We start from the raw sequence: 19,828 nt of genomic DNA, 5'->3' as shown, positions 1-19,828 counted from the left end.
GGTGAACTTGAACCACCGACCTTGCAGTTCAAACAGTTTTGCAGTCTGTCACATTAACCCACAGTGCCACACCAGGACTCCTAGAGAGATGGAAATCTAAACAACAATGAAATACAAATTACCTCACCCCAGCATTAAAAGCAAAGCTCTAAAAAACAGTAAACAAATACTGGCAAGGGTATGACTGAGGAGACTTAGAAGGAGACTGCCTGAATTTGCCCATCAATGGAAGAATGGACAAAAAACTTTGGTACATATACACAATGGAATACTATACAATGTTGAAAATTAATGATGAATCTGCAAAACACTTCATAGCATGGATGAACCTGAAGGGCATTATGCTGAGTGAAATTAGTCAATCACAAAAGAACGAATATTCTCTGTGATCCCTATGGTAAAAGGTCAAGAAAAGACTTTTATGTTAAAGAAATATTCTCAGATGCTTGCCAGGGGTGGGACGGAGAGGGAGTAAATTCACTGACTAGAGGATTGTCCTGGTGTGGCGCTGTGGGTTAATGTGCTGAACTGCAAAATCGGTTTGAACTGCAAGGTCGGCAATTCAAGTTCACCAGCTGCACCTAGGAAACTATACAGGGTCGCTATGGGTTGGAACTGACTCGGCGGTACTTAACAACAAGAGAGTAGACACATGTTAACTTTGATGATGGGAAAGGCAATATGCAACACGAGGGAGGTTAGCAGAAGAATGATGAAGGCAAAGGAAGACACAAAGGGAGGAGTGCAAGAGTTCAAGGAAGTAGAGGTCAATACTGTTACATACAAAATCCTGCAGTAACAGTCCTGGTGTGGCACTGTAGGCTAATGTGCTCGACTGCAAAGTCAGTTTGAACAGAAGGTTTGCAGTTCAAGTTCACCAGCTGCTCCTTGGAAACAGTATACAGGGTCACTATGGGTTGAAACCAACTCAATGGCACTTAACAACAACAACAACAACAGGTAGATACACGGAGAGATACACAGGTTAAATGGATATGAGAGGGAGAATTGGAGTACGCCCACAAATATATAAAGGCTTAATGGACATTATTTGTATATGGGCACTTATTTACCTTTGCTGCAAACTTATCAGTGATATGGTGGAACATGGTGGTGGTGGTGGTTGTGTGCCGTGTGTCAGTTCTAACTCATAGTGACCTTATCTAGGGTTTCTTTACAGAAGCAGAAAGACATCTTTTTCCTGCAGGTGGGGGTGGTTGTGTGCTGTGGAGCTGGTTCCGACTAACAGTGACCCTGCATACGATTTCAGAAGCTATACATTTTTATAGGAGCTATACATTTTCTCCTGCAGAATGGATGGTAGTTTCAAACTGCTGACCTTGAGGTTAGCAGCCTGACTCATAACCGCTATGCTACTAGAGCTCCTTCAGCAGTGACTTGTAAATTGGAATTGCTCACCTTATGGTTAGCAGCCCAATTTGTAACCCATTATACTACCAGGGCTCTTTGTGGTGGAGCAATTTGTTGTTGTTAAGTACCTTCGAGTCGGTTCCAATTCAGTTACTCTGTATAGGTTTCTGAAGAGTGGCTGGTGGGTTTGAACTGCCAACCTTTTGGTTAGCAATCTAGCGCTTATCCTACAATGCCACACTTGTATGGCTCCTCACCACTGCACTCCAAACTCCCAGAAACAGGGACTGTGTTCGGGGTAGAAAAGAGTGGGAGCTAGCCACAACTTTAGTCACCAGAGGAGTGTGGGGAAAAGAAGGAATAGCACCTTTCCATCTGCCTGTGTGACGACTCAGCCAGGCTACCTTGGGTTGCCAAAGCTGCTCACAAAGGTTGAAGATAGCACACCGCAGTCTCCCTCTCACCATCCCTGCTCAACTACTCTAAGCAAGCAATCCACGTCTCTAACTTTTCTTCAGAAGTTCAAGGGTGTTGTTATACTTGAGTCCATTGCTGGTGTCGCCGTGCCAATGCATCTTGTTGGGGGTCTCCTTCTTTTTCATTGACACTCCACTTTACCAGAAGGATCTCTGGTTAGCATAGTGGTTATGAGTTGGGCTGCTAACCTCAGGGTCAGCTAGTTTGAAACTACCAGTGGTTCTGTGGGAGAAAGATGGTGCTTTCTGCTCCTGTATAGATTTATAGCCTCAGAAACCCTGTATGGGGTCTCTGTGAGTCGGAACTGACCATGGCATACCACCATCACGACTACCACTTTACCAAGCATGAGGGTCCTTTTCTAGGAACTGATCCCTCCTGATAATATGGCTGAAGTATGAGAGACAAACTCACCATTCTTGCTTTTAAGCTGTACTTCTTCCAACACAGATTTGTTTGTTCTTCTGGCAGTCCATGGTACTTTTAATATTATCCTCCAACACCATAACTCAAATGCATCAATTCTTCCGTGGTCTTTCTTATTCATTGTCTAACTTTCACATATATATGAGGAGATTGAAGAGACCATGGCTTAGGTCGGGTGCACCCTTGTCCTTGAACTGACATCTTTGGTCTTAAACACTTTAAAGAGGCCTTGTGAAGCAGATTTGCCCAATGTAATATGTTTTTTTATTTCTTGATTGCTGCTTCCTTGAGTGTTGGTGGTGGATCCAAACAAAATGAAATCATTGACAACTTAGTCAAATAATATAATCTGTTTGATTTTGATCTCTTCTATCTATTGGCATCTGTTGAGACTTTTTAAAATGTTCTGTGTGCTCTTGAAAAGAATGTATATTCTACAGCTATTCTGTATTCTGTTATCTATTTTTATTTGTTATTCAAATCTTCTAAATCTTTACTGATTATTTTATTTTATTGCTTCTTTTCCTATCAGTTTCAGGGAGAAGTAGATTCAGATATACTATTGGTCATTCCTTCTTTTGCCAATGGCTGACCAGTTTATTTTAGACCAACCTTTCTAGCAAAGCCAAAATGAAATGTCCAGCCCACAACTTTGGATATTAATCCCCTTCCATCTCTGAAACTTCTGAGTTTAATACCAATCTCTGAAGCAAGACAGCTATGTACAAAGGTACAGGGTGTTCCTTAGTGTACCTGGAGGTGAAATAGAGTGTCCTGCCTGCCAGGTGACCCCATAGCTTCTTCTCAACTGTTTCTTTTATCTAATTGTATGGCTAGAAACAATTCATTGGGTTTGTCCTAAGGCAATTACTCCTTGTTTTTGTGGGCAGTACAGTGAGGACTTGTTGATCCATCCTAGGTAAGTTTCCTTCTGCACAATGCCCCTCCACAATCCTACTCCCCATCAGACCCCCATTGAAATCATAACTCAGACCTTTGAGTTCTAGATTTACTTTAGGAAACTTGAAAAGAGAGGGGTTCCATATATACATTCAATGCCAAGAGGCTGAGTTCAGGTTCAATACCTACCTAGATGCCTGTGTCTGTTGGGTTTGTTTGTTTTTGTTAATTTTAGCAGAACAATATTTGCTCTTCAAAACTTAGTGTGTTTTATGGGTGCAATATCAGAGTCCAAATGGAAAACGTTAACAATTTAGCATGTGTTCTTTTGCCACTTTATCATACTTTGGTGGTTTGTGTGTTGCTGTGATGCTGTAAGCTATGTCACTGGTATTGTAATACCCACAGGGTACACTCATGGTGGACAGGTTTCAACTGAGTTTCCATACTAAGACAGACTAGGAAGGAAGAGAGATGGACCACTTCTGCATGTTTAGCCACTGAAAGCCTTGTGAATAGTAGTGGAATACTGTCAGAAATCACCAAAATATTGAATATTGAAACATGATGAACAGCACCAGAATATTGTCAGATATAATGCTAGACAATAAGCCCCTCAGATTGAAAGGCACTCAAAATACAACTGGATAAGAGCTGCCTCCTCAAAGTACAGTTGACCCTGATGAAGCAAATGGAGTAAAGCCTTCTGGACCTTTATTTTTGGATGGAACACAACTAAAAATGAACATTAACTGAGTAAATATTCATTTAAATTTGGAACATGGAATGTAGGAAGTATGGCTCTAGGAAAATTGGAAGTTGCCAAAAATGAAATGGAATACATAAAGATCATTATCCTAGTGAGCTGAGATGGACTGGTATTGGCCATTTGAATCTGACAAGCATATGGTTTACTATACCAGGAATGACAAATTGCAGAGGAATGGTGTAACACTCATCATCAAAAAGAACGTTTCAAGATCTATCTTGAAGTATAATGCTGTCTGTGATAGGATAATAGCCATATGCCTACAAAGAAGACCAGTTAATACCACTATTGGTCAAATTAATGCACCAACCACTAAAGCCAGTGATGATGAAATTGAAGAATTCTATCAACATGCAGTCAAGATGTATTGATAATTACTGGTAATTGGAATGCAAAGGTTGGGAACAAAGAGGAAGGATCAGTAGTTGAAAAATATGGCCTTGGTGATAGAAATGATGCTGGAGATAGCATTCTAGAATTTTATAAGACCAATGATTTATTAATTGCAAGTACCTTTCTTAAGCAAAATAAAAGATGACTGTATACCTGGACCTCACCAGAAGAAATACACAAGAATTAAATTGACTGCATCTGTGGGAAGAGATGGTGGAAAAGCTCCATATCATCAGCTAAAATCAGGCCAATGGAACAGATCATCAATTGTTCATATACAAGTTCAGGCTGAAGCTGGAGAGAATTAAAACAAGTCTAATAGAGCTAAAATACGACCTTGAACATGTCCCACCTGAATTTAGAGATCATGTCAAGAACAGATTTGATGTATTAGACAGAAATGACCTAGACCAGAAGAGTTGTGGGGTGGCATCAAGAACATCATACAAGAAAGCAAAAGCTAATTAAGAAGAACAAGAAGGAAAAGACCAAATGGATGTTCGAAGAAATTCTGAAACGTGCTCTCTAGTATAGAAATACTAAAGCAAATAGAAGAAAGAAAGTCAAAGAGCTGAACAAAAGATTTCAAAGGGCAGCTCAAGAAGACAAAGTCAAGTTTTATAATGAAATGTGCAAAGACCGGGAGTTAGAAAACCAAAAGGGGCGAACATGTTTAGATTTCTCAAGTTGAAAGAACTGATGAAAAAATTCAAGCCTCAACTTGAAATATTGAAGGATGCTATGGGCAAAATATTGAATGATGCAGAAAGCATTGAAAGAAGATGGAAGGAATACAGAGTCATTGTACCAAAAAGAAATGGTTGAGAAACAAAACAAAATAATAAAAAGAAAAGAAATGGTTGATGTTCAACTATTTCAAGAGGTAGCATATGATGAAGAGCCAATGGTACTAAAAGAAGAAGTCCAAGCTACATTGAAGGCATTGGAAAAGAACAAGGCACCAGGAATTGATGGAATACAAATTGAAATCTTTCAACAAAGTGATGCAGCATTGGGGACACACACTCATCTATGTCAAGAAGTTTTTTGTTGTTGTTTTTTACGCTAAACATAGATCAATTTACGTGTCTTTCTTTAAATGCACATCTTGCATCAAAAAACAAAATGTGACATTGACAAAGGACATCATGAGAAGACAAATTAATATAATGAAATGTGCACAAAGACCTTGAGTTAGAAAACCAAAAGGAAAGAAGAGGCCCTGGCATTGTTTGGTCTGATAATATTGAGCTTTTCCACCATCTTTTTCTCACAGATCTTGGTGCTGTCAAGTCAGTTCTGACTCATAGTGACTTTATAGACAACAGAACACAACACTGCCTATGCAATCCTCACAATTGTTGTTAAGCTTGAGCCGGCTGCTGCTGCTACTGTGCCAATCCATATCACTAGGAGATCTTCCTTTTTCCCACTGACCCTTCACTGGAGGGTCACTGAAAGAGAGGGAAACCCCCAACAAGATGGATTGGCACAGTGGCAGCAGCAGTGAGCCCCAACTTCAATGACTGGGAGGATGGCGAGGGTCTGGGCAGGATTTTGTTCTGTTGTGCATAAGGTCGCTATGAGTTGGCGCTAACTCAACTACTCCTAACAACAACAACTTAGTAAAAAAATTAATAACCCAATCTTGTCAGCTACTTCATCTCTTATTATAGGGGTGGGCATGGGTGGGTTATCAGTCTTTTATTGACTTTGTGTTCCCCTACCCCCTCCCTCATTCCATATTTAATCATGTCAAGGAGGAAAAAATAATGTTCACTCAGATGTCCCAATTCCTCTCCATCCTTCAAGGTGTAAACAAGCATCCCTTCTCCCAGGAATCCTGTCCTGGTACAATTCCTCTTTCCTCTATACTGTCAAGCACTGACTCCATGTCCCATTGATCTCTTCCTGTCATGCCCAACCTGGCCTCTACTAATTTAGATCATATAAATTAACCCTTTCCTGGGATATGTTTTTAAAAATTCAGACAAAGTTAGTTTTATATGGGTTTTGAAAAGATTCATGGATGGATGCTCATCTCCCAGCAAAAAACAGAGGTACTTCCCTGCATTTTAATAGCAGGGAAAGGGTAGAGGAAAAAAAAGAAAGAAAATAGAACAAAATACAGCATTTCCCCCTTTATTTTGAAGTTGCAGCTGGTTATTAATTGTATAATTTTATGAAGTCAGGCAAAAGACAAAGTAAGAGAGACAAAGTATACTCTGGGCCCACTCCCACACCCACAACTGGACAAGAAGATGGCCCCACAGAAGGTTGTGTAGTGCTCTTCCAAGACCTGCTAGTCGTCCTCCAACTTTCACTGGTGGTATAAGGTCTAATCATCGGCCACCGTGTTTTTTATTTATTGTCCAATTTGTTCCCTGGAAGACAGAAGGGATGGATATTCAGTCACTACACAGTCTGGAGAAACAGATTTCTTTAAGTGTAACTGATCCTCCCAAACTCTAGAGATAGAGATGTTTTCTGTGATTTAGGAGATGCCCCTTAGGCTTCTCCAAGGATGTATTAAGTCCAACAAGCAGAGAAACATAGATTCTGGATCTCCTGGGTTTGGGCTAAATCAGATAAGTTGGCAAGTGGAGAAGGGCAGGTAGACTAAGAGTGGCAGAGGGACATGGGGACCAAGTAAGGAGAACTGCTTGGATGTAATGGTGGAGTAAAGTGTTTTAAGGTTGAAATGAAGAAGCAAGGGCCCCAGATTAGATTGGATTTTGAGTCTTCTGCTGTCTTTTTCCTCCAAATTTGGGAGTCCATAGTTTTTGAGAGCTGGTCAAAGAGGGAAAGCACACCTCAGATCTTACCCATTTCATCGAGAAGCATGCAGACTTTTCCACAGGAGGCATTGCAGCAATGGTAATCAATCTGACATTCCGAGTGCAGCCTGCAGAACATGTCATGACACTGTGCTTCAGTGGGAGACTTTTTGCAGGGTTTCAGTGCTGGAGATGGTAAAACTGAGAAGGAATACATGAGCAATAACTCTAAGAAGAGTTTTGTTTTGTATTACCAGCCCCTCCAAGGCCTTAGGACCCACTCCACTGGCTTCACTTCTTCCTGGAAAGGCTTTTTGGTTCCCCGAGTCAATATCCTCCCCAGCATATCCAACCATTGAGCATTCAACCCATGCAATTTAAATTCTTAGAACTTGAGTCCTCAACAACAGAGTCCTGAGAGATCTGTTAGTCTGCCACTCCCATTTCACAGGATGGAAGGAACTGACCATCCCAAGAGTGGGGAAAGAAACTCCACCCTGGGATGAAATGGATGGCCCTATAAAACTGCAGCTTCCCCCTCTCCATATCTACCTAACACTCTTCTCTCAACCTTTCTGCTGATTTCGGTGTTTTGTTTTCAAACTTCTCTTCTTCAAGAATGTATTTTATTTCTCCTCCCCAGGCCTGATGTGCTGAAATATTCAATTCCTTTAACAAAGAGCATGTTTTAAGAAATCATTAGTATGCCTTTTCAAATTAAATGCTCATCCATGGCACTCTTAAATGAGGATCTGGTCTCTTAATAGCTTGAGATAGGTACCCTCCGTACATGCTCTGGACCCTGTAAATTGCTTCAGTATCCTTCCTCTTGGGCAAAAACTCCACAGTCTTCCAAGCCCACATAAAAACTTGTAGCATCAGGAATCCCTGGAGCTTGATAAAGAAACATTCAGTTTTCCTTGAGTATCCTGGCTTGAAAAGGCGGGGTAATGTTTTTCTCTATGCCAGGATCTAGTTCGTCTCTGCAACTAGACTGGGAAAAGTCCTCCTGTGTACCACCCACCCCACATTTTGAGGCCCAGTCAGAATACCTACGTTGGCCTGGCAATTCAATTACAGAATCAACTCTTTCTTGCAAGTTTCCCAACACTGGCAGCATCACCATGCAGAGAAGTATCAGCAACTGGAGAAACAACTGCTTCATGATGTTGACTCTGGGTATCTGAATGTAAGCCTGGCAGGTGACCCAGGATTTTCTCAGGTCCTGCTGGGGGTAGGGAAGGATTGCAGAATAGGGAGTTAGGAAAGCACATGACTGACCTCACACTACCCTCCTCTGCCCACCATTCCTTGGCCAGGAATTGGTTTCCCATGAGGTACTTTCTTATCCCTTATATTTTGTCATTGCAATATTTTTGGTAAACATAAGTTTTTAATTTTAATGTAGTTCAGTTTATACATCATTATTCTTATGTTTAACAGTTTTATCTCCCATTTGAGAAGACTTCGCCTACCTCAAAGTTTTTTCTTTTAAACTTTTTATTGTGAATTGAGTGAAGGTTTACAGAGCAGATAATTGGTTTTACATTTGGCAAATTATACACTTTGTTTCATCTTAATGATTACAATCCCCTCCATATAACATCAGTTATCCTACTTCCTCCTTGTGATTCTTGTTTCCATTCCACTCTCCTTCCCAACCCTCCTGAACTTTGTCCTTAGGTAAATGCTGTCCTTTTGATCTTGAATGGTTGACCGTTCTGTGATACCCCAAAGTTTTTAAGATGGTATCTATGTTGCTTTTTAGAAGCTTATGGTTTAAATCCGTAATCAATAGATTTAAATTCCACTGTCTTCTCCCTTCTATTGTTTCCAGTGAGAAGTCAGCTATCAATCTTACTGTTGCTCTTTAAAGGCAATATACTTTTTTTCTTGCTCAGATTTTAAGACTTTCAATTTGTTTTTGGTTTTCAGCAAAATCAAAATGTTGCATCTAGATGCCTGGTTTTTCTGTGATGTCCCTAAACATGGTTTTCATGGAACTTAAAGGACTTCTTGTACCTGTAGATTAATGTCTTTCATCAATTTTAGAAATTCATAGCCATTTCCCTTCCTTTGCTCTGTTCTCTCATTCTTTTACTCCTGGGTATCCAAGTACAAATGTATTTGTTCTTTTCATTTTATGTCATATGGCACATTCACTCTTTTCCATACACAAACACACATATGTATGTGTATGGCTTTTTATTTATCTCCCTGCTTCAGTCTGGATATTTTCTGCTAATATCTTTCAGTTCAATCAACCTTTCTTTACCTGGCCCAATCTTCTCTAAACACTATTTATTTGATTTTACTTATTGCATCTTTTAATGCTAAAGTTTTTGTTTCTTATAATATATATATATTCTAATTCACTGGTGAAATTAGCCATTTTTCTTCCATTTTGTTGAGCATACTAATTTAAGTCATTCAAAAGTTCACATCTAATAATTCAATTATCAGTATCACCTGTGGGACTATTCCCATCATTTATCCTCCCTCCCCATTCCCCCTTGGTATGGCTAGGTAACTTTGTTGGAATGCTGTAAATTTTGTATGGAAGTTTACAGATACTCTGTATAATATTTTCTCCCTCTTGAATGATGTCTTTTGTCTAGTGGCAAACATTGGGCTCATGCACGACACGATTGTGAAGATGGCACAGGGTCAGACAGTGTTTCATTCTGTTGTGCAAAGGGTTGCTGTGAGTCAGCACCAACTTGATAGCATCTAACAACAACAGTAGCAGATATTAAATTAGAGGAAGGTTAGCTTATTTAATCAGAGATCAAACTAATTTGAAAGTAGATTTCAATATTTGTAAGTCCTGGTTTATTTTAGTTTATCTTACTCCTAAATATGCAAATACAGCCCAGAGCCCTGGTGTGGCACTGTGGGATAATGCACTGGATTGCAGGGTCAGTTTGAACCACAAGGTCAGTGATTCAAATTCACCAGCCAATTCTTGGAAACCCTATACAAGGTCTCTATGAGCCGAAACTGACTTCATGGCACTTAACAACAACAAGAGTATAGTCATTTAATAGTCTTAGCTGAAAGCCCTAGATAAGGCTGAATTTTGAGGTTCCCATCTTTAGTTTCTTTCCCTAGCACAATTAGATTTCTTGCAGCCCTGCTTAGCTGTCAACCTTTCAAATTTTCTGATTGCTTTGTACCATTTGTTGTTGTTGTTGTGAAGTGCCGTCGAGTCAATTCCATCCCATAGCGACCCTGATAGGGTTTCCGAGGAGCAGCTGGTGAGCTTGAACTGCTGACCTTGCAGTTCAAACAGCTTTGTAGTCTGGTGCATTAACCATTTAGGAATTGGCAAATGCCAGGTAAAACATTGTGCAGAGTATCAGGCTCAGCCAGACACTCTGGGATATTGGCCTCTCGAGAACTGGCTTCCCTGGCTGCCTTCACTTCCAGTTTTGTGTTTCTTGGTTTTTTATCCATCCTGTGAACAGGCTCAACCATTGTTATGTGCCATGGAGTCAGTTCCGACTCATAGTGACCCTGTACAAGGTTTCTGAGGCTGTAAATCTTTACGGGAGCAGAAAGCTTCATCTTTCTCCCGCGGAACAGCTGGTAGTTTCAAACTGCTTACCTTGCGGCCCAGATCCCGATTCGTAACCACTATGCTACCAGAGCTCCATGGCCCAACCATTACTCTACATTTTAATTTTGGTAGGCTTTTCAGCCTCTCACTCTATGCTACTTACAAATTGCAAATGACTCTCAGGGAAAGTGGCATAGCATGCCAGGCACATCTTAAGTCAAATTCTATTCTTGTCAAATTTTCGTTCTTCAAGTATTATTGCTTTCACACAACTCTGATTCAATTAAACAAATTAAACTATTATTTTAATTTAGTCTCCCGAGTTATTCTTGGAAGGAGGTTTGATGTGCTGTGATCAAGTCCATCATAGGCAAAAGCTGAAGCCCTACAATATACTTTTTATTGATTCTAGGTATTACTCAGACTCTGGTGTGGCACTGTAAGATAAGTACTGTCGTTGTTAAGTGCCATAAAGTTGGTCTGACTCATAGCAACCCAGTATAGGTTTTCGAGGAGTGGCTGGTGAGTTTGAACCACCAACTTTGTGGTTTAAACCAACCTTGTGGGTCCTATGCTTATCCTACAGCATCACACCATTAATCAGTGTATTGATCTCTTATTAGGGGGTGTTTGGGTATCACCCGGAGCATTTAAACACAGATGAGAGACATTCCTGAATGTGATTCACATTTTACCACTTGCTAGGCTTTGACCTTAGGCAAGTCATCTGATCTCACTGAACCTCCATTTCCTCATCCTTAAAATATGTATAAGCTTATACTCTTCCCTTCTTTTCTTCCCTTGCATTTCCCCCAACTCCACCACTACCAATATTCAGACTTAAAATCACTAGGTCGGACAGAGCAAGGTAAGCATAGGCATCGGGGTTTGAGTGTAGGAGGAAAAGCAACAGTTCTGGGTGAGGTGTCTGAACAGTGTAGTATCTGCTTAGTAGGACCACTTGCACAAAGTTTTAGAGCCCAAATACAGTTAGGAGGCTATCCCCACAGAGGGGTGACCCAGCCTGGGAAGTTGTAGCACAAGCCAGGTGAGGAGGGCATCCACATAGGGGTATAGTATCATGTAAGTAGTCAGAGACCTGGAGTGTGTATACGTGGAGAATCCATCGATATGTGGAGGCAACCCAATGCAGAGCTTCTGAACTGAGCAAGAAGAGGAGGGCAGTCCTTCCAAAGTGTGGCCTGACATGAGGGCATCAAAGCCCAAGCAATGGGGCATGGAAAGTTAGAGCCAAGTGAGACAGAAAGGCTTCCACACAAGGTACGTGACCCAGACAAATTACTGGAGCGTGCACAAGTGGGAAAGGCAATGGACGTGGAGAAGAGGGGTAGCACAATGGGATCGTCGGTACATACAGGAGATTGATCAAACTACTAAATATATTAAGGATACTAGAAGCTAAACTCACTGAGAAGAGAGATCTAAATATACAAACAGGAATATTAAAGTAATTACAAATAGTGGTATGAACTCATGATTTTCATGATACCTAGATCCACACAGAAATGAATAAACTAGTTAAATGTGCAGATATACACACGCAGTCCCTGGTTCTGACCATTAAAAGGGACTAGGAGACATTTTACCTCTATAGCAAGGAACATGCTTAGCTCCCAGATTCTGGCTTCTAAATAACTTTTTTTTTTTTTTTTTTCACTAAAAGGAGCCAGAACTCTTGGAGAAATGGCTGATTATAGACCTGGAACCGGGGAAGTTTCCATAACATAACATAACATAACATAACATAACATAACATAACATAACATAACATAAGCCTCCTAGTAACATCTGTGCCAGAAAACAAGAAATTTCTTAAGGAACAGTGGGAATATATTAAAAGAGGTTTCTACTGGTCCAGTCTAAAACAATTTGAGCATCAAAAAAATATTATAATAGTAATTGAAATAGCCTAACAGAGTAAAAAACAAACCATGAGTTTGTACTGATGTAAACAAATTAATAAATGGAAACTTTGATGAGGAGAGGGATAATTTTAATAATTTCAAAGCACTTCCCCATGAAACAGTTGTTAATTACAAAAGAAAAAGAGTAGCTTTGCAAAAATTGAAAGACTTATTCAATTATTGCTTACAAGTGATCAAAATGACCTATCAGTAATGGGACAGATTGAAATCGTGTGTCCCACGGTAGGATGGCAATGAGAAGATGTGGAATCATTTCTACGAGATGCTTCAGATGTAAGCCTGAACCTAATGCAAACAACTTCAAACATTGAGGAACATGTGTAAAATACCTGACCTGTAATATTCCATAATGGAAAAGGCATGAAGATTAAGTAAAGACAGAGGAACTTCCCCAGACTGAAAGATACTAAGGAGACATGGCAATTGAATGCAACACATGAGTCTGAAGCGGGTCCTTTTGCTAGAAAAGATGCTATTAGGTAAATAAAAAAACATGTGGCGTGTAAGACTGTAACGTATCTTTTTCTGATTCTGATGGTTGGATTGTGGTACTGTAAAAGGATGCCCTTGTTTGTGGGACATACACCCTAAAGTATTGGGGATGGCAAGGCATAATCTGGCAATCTCATCTGAAATGATTCAAGATAAAAAATTTTTTAAGAAGTTATTTGTACTATCTTCGCAACTTTTCTGTAAGCTTAATATTGTTTCAAACTAAAGAAATAATAATGAAAATGATAATAATGGGAACAACTTCATGGGTATACTTGAGATGAGTGGGTACAGTCTATCACAAGGGACGTGCTCCAGAAATGTTATTTTACTAATTTTAAATGGAGAAAGGGTGTAGGGCCGACTATCTCAACCTCTCCTGCACTCTGGCATTTTAGATAACTATTTGGTGTACTTTGGAGGATGTTTAGCAGCATCACCAGCCTCTTCTAAGCATACCTCTGAATGTGAAATTGCCAAATGTCCCCTAGGGGGCGACATTGCCCTGAGTTGAGACTAACTTCTTGTGCCATCAAGTTGGTTCCTACTCATAGTGTTTACGAAGAGCAGCTGGTGGATTTGAACTACTGAGCTTGTGGTTAGCAGTCTGATGCTTGACCTACAGCACCACACCAGGACTCACTGGTATAGGGTAAATAAGAGTGAAATGGGCTGAGAGGTGGGCCTAGGGGCAGAGTAAAGTGGGCGCTCAGTTACATTCTCATCTTCTACCTTCTTACTTGGCAGCCTTTGTCCTTCTCTATTTCTTGCTTTTTGTCTTAGATCTTGAGGCAAAAACACGAAAGGTATTGAGAGTGCTGAAGGAAAGTGAAAATGCTGAGCTTTTTTTTTCATTATAACAATCACAGAAATCATGTACATTACAAATAATGCTTTCCCTGATATGTTATTAAAGAACATTTGGATTCTCACTAAAATCTCAGACTTAAGGCAGAATTTCCCATAAGCACATTGTCTAAAATACCTTGAAAAGAGTCAAAGCAGGTAAAAATTTTAAGACACACCTGAAATATATAAAGTATTAACAAGAAGGATCAAGCAAATTCTTTGTAGTGGTTGTGTACCGTCAAGTCATTTCCCAGGGTTTCCGAGGCTGCAGATCGTTACTAGAGCAGAAAGCCTTATCTTTCTCCCGTGGAGTGTCCGGTGGATTCAAACTGCTAACCTTGCAGTTATCAACCCAACACATAACCAATATGCTGCCAGGGCTCCTTTAGTTATGTAAAAAGTGATGAATTTCAAAAAACTAGAATTTTAGATAAATTGTTCATTAGATGATAGAACGATTTTAGAAGTTTTTGAGGAGGCAGAAGCAATAGATGAAAATTAGGGAGAAAAACAGTTAGAGGTTTAAAGTACAGGTGAAATGTTCTACTAAACCGTGAAGTCCTAGAGGTTTTAAGCTCTTATTTTTAGATGTTTCTCTTGTCCTCTTCACTCATATTCAGTAGATACTCACTTTATGTGTTAATACAAGTAGATCAGAGGCTGCATCAAACAACTCCAGAGTTCCAGTGCAAAAGTTTGTTTTTCACTTATGTCACATCCAAATGCAAGGTTGTAGGGAGTTGGCACTTTCTCACACAGTCAATCTGGTGTCGTGCTCCTTCTATGCCTCCACCCTCGCCTGAGTCTTGGTTGTCTTCTTCAATCAGCTAATGCATGGGGAAAGATAACAAAGATCTTACCTGGGAAGTTTTATGATCCACACTCATCAATGGCACACATCACTTCCAGTCACAGCCCATTGACCAGAACCCACTCCCAAGACTAGACCTAAAAGCACACGAGGCTGGAAGGAAAATGCTTATCTGTGTGTGCAGTGATACTAAGACTCTACGCTATCTCTAGAACTACATTCTCAGTGTGGTTTTAGGAAGAGAGTTTGCTAAGTATAAGATGATAGAGTCAATAATGTTCAATACGAATGAATAAAGCTTTCAATATGGGTCTCCAGATAAAGTCTTTCAAATAGTTTCCATGGCCCCTCTCCCATTTAGATTACCTTGCCTTTACTTGTCATAAATCCAACAGCAAGAACTAGGTCTATAGTCTCTTGACTATTCTGTATGTGCAACAGCAACATTGGCTGTCCCATCACTGAGGTGATGATCTTGGTTTGAGCACAAGCTTTGCAGAGGATTCATCTGTGATCTTCTACTGATACCAAGTCCCAGGTACAGAAGCAAGAAGTAAGGCAGAGGCTGAGCAGAATGAGGTTAGACATGGGGCACAGAATGATGCTCTAGATTCTTGGCAACTGCATTTAGCACAAAGAAGAGTGACAAAATGTTTCCAGGAGAGGAGTGCTTTGTGGGTATTTATTTGGACTAAAACACACTTCTTGTTGTTATTATGTGCCGTGGAGTCAGTTCTAACTCATAGTAACCCTGGATTGGGTTTCCAAGGCTATAAATCTTTACAGGAGCAGAAAGCCTCATCTTTCTCCCACAAAACAGCTGGTAGTTTTGAACTCCTGACTGTGAGATTAGTAGCCTGATTTGTAACCACTATGCTACCAGAACTCCTTAAAACACATTTGTCTACATTAATGTTTCTCTGAAAAGTTACATGTGTGACTTGTCCATATTGTATCCTCATGGGTACATAGTGGGTACATCGTCTCGCTGGGTTAGTCACTTCCCTGTCTGCCCACTGCACTGACACGTCTGTGGTCCCATATAAGGTAGAATAGGTTATTTTCTGGGTGAGTGTGGCTCAAGATAATGGTTGCAAATGGAGGACTCCTTGAAGCAAACAGGATGGCTCAGGACACTGTGTAACAACAGAGGAGACATTTGGAGCTGGTTCAAATCACGAGCATGTGAGGGAAATCATTGTCTGCAGAAATAGATCCAGTCCTTTTACATTCATCCCCAAAGGGATTTAAAAGTAAAAGAAAATACAAGATTCAGAGTTGAACACCAAGTTAACACCCAGTTTGATGTTGTTGTTCTTGATGTTGATATTGATCCTCAAGGAGCTCTGGTAACATAGTAGTTACAAATCAGGCTGTGAACCACAAGGTCAGCAGTTTGAAACTACCAGCTGTTCCGCGGGAGAAAGATGAGGCTTTCTGCTCCCGTAAAGATTTACAGCCTCGGAAACCCTGTATAGGGTCGCTCTGAGTCGGAACCGACTCCACGACACACAGCCACCACCACCACCTACAAGTAATTAAATTCTTGAGTTTGATGGGAGTGCCCACTGTGCCAAACACTTCCCAACTCTAGACAGGTTTTTTGTTTGTTTTCTGCTTAGGGGGATGTAGGCAAAAGTTCCTGAAACTTTCCCAATTAATTTGTACAAGTCTGTGAGGTGCTCTTTGGATAACCCTGCTTGAAAAAGATGCTATTGTTCAAAGGGCACAATAATGCCATGAAGCCAGCACCAGGTATGCTGAATGTACTCACTTCCTGTTTATTCAGGGACAGAACTCAGCTCTGTCCTTCCTCAAGGTCCATTCTTACCACCTACACAGTCTCAATCCTTGGATCATCCAGTACAGAACACAGCACACCCAGGGGTGATAGAACCTGGAGTTTCATAATGTTAACTTACATTCTTGTGTGTATATTTCTTTGAGGAGTGCCTTTTGGAATAACAAGGAAGAAGGAAGGAAAATGAGGAAGACAATACCATCCTTAGACCAAAAAAAATGATCCTCTACTTGGGGTCTCTCCTCTAGTTCCACCCTTCCCCTCAGGACAAGGAGTCCATGGAAATAAGGAGAGATGGCCACCTAGAATTCACATTGTCACTTCTAGATTATGCTATGAGTACCAAGGATCCCCACAAATGATCAGATAGCAAACCTTTTCAAAGATGTGTCCACCCAAAAATGAATCTAGTCATTGATGGGCCTAAGGATTGGCAAAGGGACAATTGTTTGTGAGGTATGTGCCCAGAGCTTAGATATGTGGGCTTTGGTGTACTTATGAGGCTCCCTGCTGTCGAGACTAGAGCAGAGAAGGAGGAGGAAAAGCCAGAGTCTGGATAGTGAGGCTGAGGTCAGCTCTCTCCACATCCTCCCATAGCTCTGCACAGAACTGTAAGGAATCCATTAGTTCTCAGTTCAAACATATCCATTAGTTCTCTGTCCAACTAATTATGAAGGTAAATTTGTCAAATTAGGAAGGTAAACTATTTATCACGGTCATTCATAATACACTATTTAGACCTCCATGTTTATACTTCATCTGGGTTCCACATATGTGAAGGGTGGGCCAGGAGAAAGCGGGTGCTTCTGACCACCTTCTCACCTCACCTTCTGGTTCTTTTCAGTACCCATCTGTCCACCTGTCACCATGCTACTTTTATATCCATCATCAGCTTTCCACACATTCTTCTACATTGTCCTTATACATTTATTTTTATAATTACAAAAGCAAGCCATATTTATTGTAGGACACTGCTAATGTGCTGAGGAGTACAAAGAGGAAAACAGAAAATGATCAGTAACTTAATGGTTCTAACATATCGTGTCGAGTTGGTTCCGACCCATAGCAACCCTGTATATGGTTTCCGAGGAGTGGCTGGTGAGCATGAACCACCAAGCTTGCAGTTCAAACTGACTTTGCAGTCCAGCTCATTAACCCACAGTGCCACACCAGGACTCTTGATCCAAGATAGCAACAGTTATAATTTTGTTGTATATCCTCCCTGTAAATGCATCTGCATAATGTGTGTATCCAGTTAACCTACATACAACGTGACATCCCTATGTCATACTGGAAATCAACACTTCTTATGGGGCCTCTTCTTTTGGGGACATCACTGTAGTCACAAGAAAACTCAAATCAAACTCAATAGATATGGAATATCTGTAGTGACAGTAAAATGGCTACGTCACATAACAACATTTCCTTAGATCTGTTTATTTTACCCAATTAACTCCAGATGGCTGCTGCATCTCTCACTAAACTTTTGTCCTTGCTGGCCTTACATCCAAGTATACACTCATCTTCCCCACTCCAGAACTTGGCCTTTCTAAACACCCTCAGGTTTAAACACAACTCAGCTAAACAAGCATGCCTATATTTAGCCAAATCCAGCTCTTCATACCTCTCAGTCCTTGTGTATTCCTAGGTTCAAGTAGTTTCGCACTTTTTTTGTGAAATACTTTGCATTCTTCTGGAAGGAAGAGAAGGCAGTATGTTGCGCTGGCAACTTTTGGACTCACTGACAAGACCCAGCTTTTCCACATGACCACTACTTTAATTCTCACCAATTAGGTTGTGTGGGTGTGACTCAAAGCAGAAGCCTCAGTCCTGAGAGAACACGATAGTTCATTATGATCTCTCTGCTTATGTGTATAGTAAATCAAGAGCCATGCAATATGTAAGTCTCATGTCTTAGTGGACAACATATTGCAAAAGAATGGAGCAAAGTGTGCATAACAAAGGCAATGCAATCAAAGTTATTTAAAATCCTATTAATGAGATCAACTCAGACATTTTCTAGTTCCTTCTTCCCTACTATGTACTGACTAGCCTACTAGGCAGTGCTTACAGCTTTGACCTTTAAGAACCAGTGCAAGTAGGACTGGTATAAAGGACTGTCCGCAGCATACAATGAGACACCATGGAGTCCTTTGTTAATGTCCTGGTTCTCTCAGAAGAAATGAGGTCCTAAATTTCCCTGCAAAGTCTCCTGTGGGAGTGATTTTATGTCAAAGCAACTTCTGCACTCTCCTCTGTTGTTTAATGATGACCAGAGGATCAGAAGAAGGAACTGGTTTACTGGGTTGTAGACTCATAAAAGAACTAAATTTGAGTGTGGAGCTGTCGGTCAATGCATAGGACTGCAAAGTTGGTTTGAACCTCTAGGTCTGCAGTTCAAGCTCACCAGCTGCTCCTTGAAAACCATATACAGGGTCGATATGGGACAGAATTGACTTGATGGCACTTAACAACAACAACAATTCTGTTTTTGAGTGTATATGTCCACTCCAAAGATCATCCAATAAAATTGTCCTTTTTGATTAAGATAAAAATGGAGTGTTTTACCATTTTAAAGTGTACAAGTTTGTAGCATCCAGTACATTCACAATGCAACATCCCCACCATCTGCTTCCAGAACATTTTCATTACCCTAAAAGAAAACCACTGGACCAATAAACAACATTCTTATCAACAGAGAAAAGATTGAAGTTGTCAAGGACAATATGGTAGCATATTAAAAGGGCACAATAGTAAGAGACAACAGTGAGGCAAAGCGTATACTTAATAGGTTCAAATATCAAATTTTTAGCAAACCTCAAATGGACATCTTCCCAAATCATTGAAGCTTTGTACCTAGTTTATAGGAATGCTGCTCCACATAAAACAATAGTTTTTAGATGCATGAAGCATTTAAAGGAAGATCAGAAAAGCCTCAAAGATGAACACACAGAGAGAAAACCATCAACCTTGATGAATAATAGAAACTGTGGCTGGGAAAAAAGATGGCAGATCAGGTGGAAGTGTAGTGATGAGCTCTCCCGAGAACAACACAGAATATAGGACCAAGAAGGCTCAGGTAATGGTCCCAGTACTCTGAACTACATATAAAGGAATATTTAGAAGGCTGGAAGACTTACAGCTGGGGAGTTGGTGGCAGAAGCAAGAAATCCATTGCTTCCTGGTTCAGGACGCTCAGCTGCTCCAGGAGCCGCCATTTTATGTGGGGCCAAGCAGGGAAAGGATCAGAGCAGCCA

The 19,828-nt window shown here is 40.5% G+C and overlaps 1 protein-coding gene across 1 annotated transcript in view; it reads right to left on the bottom strand.

Moving 5' to 3' along the window:
- Positions 1-17,440, bottom strand: part of LOC102810548 — an 82,257-nt gene extending 64,817 nt beyond the window's left edge. The window contains exons 1-4 of the mRNA XM_006839336.1: positions 17,399-17,440; positions 14,715-14,786; positions 8,170-8,341; positions 7,162-7,314 (exon numbers count right to left, since the gene is read on the bottom strand). Of these exons, the coding sequence (XP_006839399.1) occupies positions 7,162-7,314; positions 8,170-8,341; positions 14,715-14,786; positions 17,399-17,440 (439 nt within the window). The remainder of the gene's footprint in view (positions 1-7,161; positions 7,315-8,169; positions 8,342-14,714; positions 14,787-17,398) is intronic.
- Between the last annotated feature and the right edge of the window lie 2,388 nt (positions 17,441-19,828).

Source organism: Chrysochloris asiatica, unplaced genomic scaffold (assembly GCF_000296735.1).
Source record: "Chrysochloris asiatica unplaced genomic scaffold, ChrAsi1.0 scaffold00023, whole genome shotgun sequence".
In the NCBI taxonomy this organism is placed as follows: Eukaryota; Metazoa; Chordata; class Mammalia; order Afrosoricida; family Chrysochloridae; genus Chrysochloris; species Chrysochloris asiatica.
The sequence above is the reverse complement of the archived record's forward strand: the minus strand, read 5'-3'. Positions and strand labels throughout refer to the sequence as shown.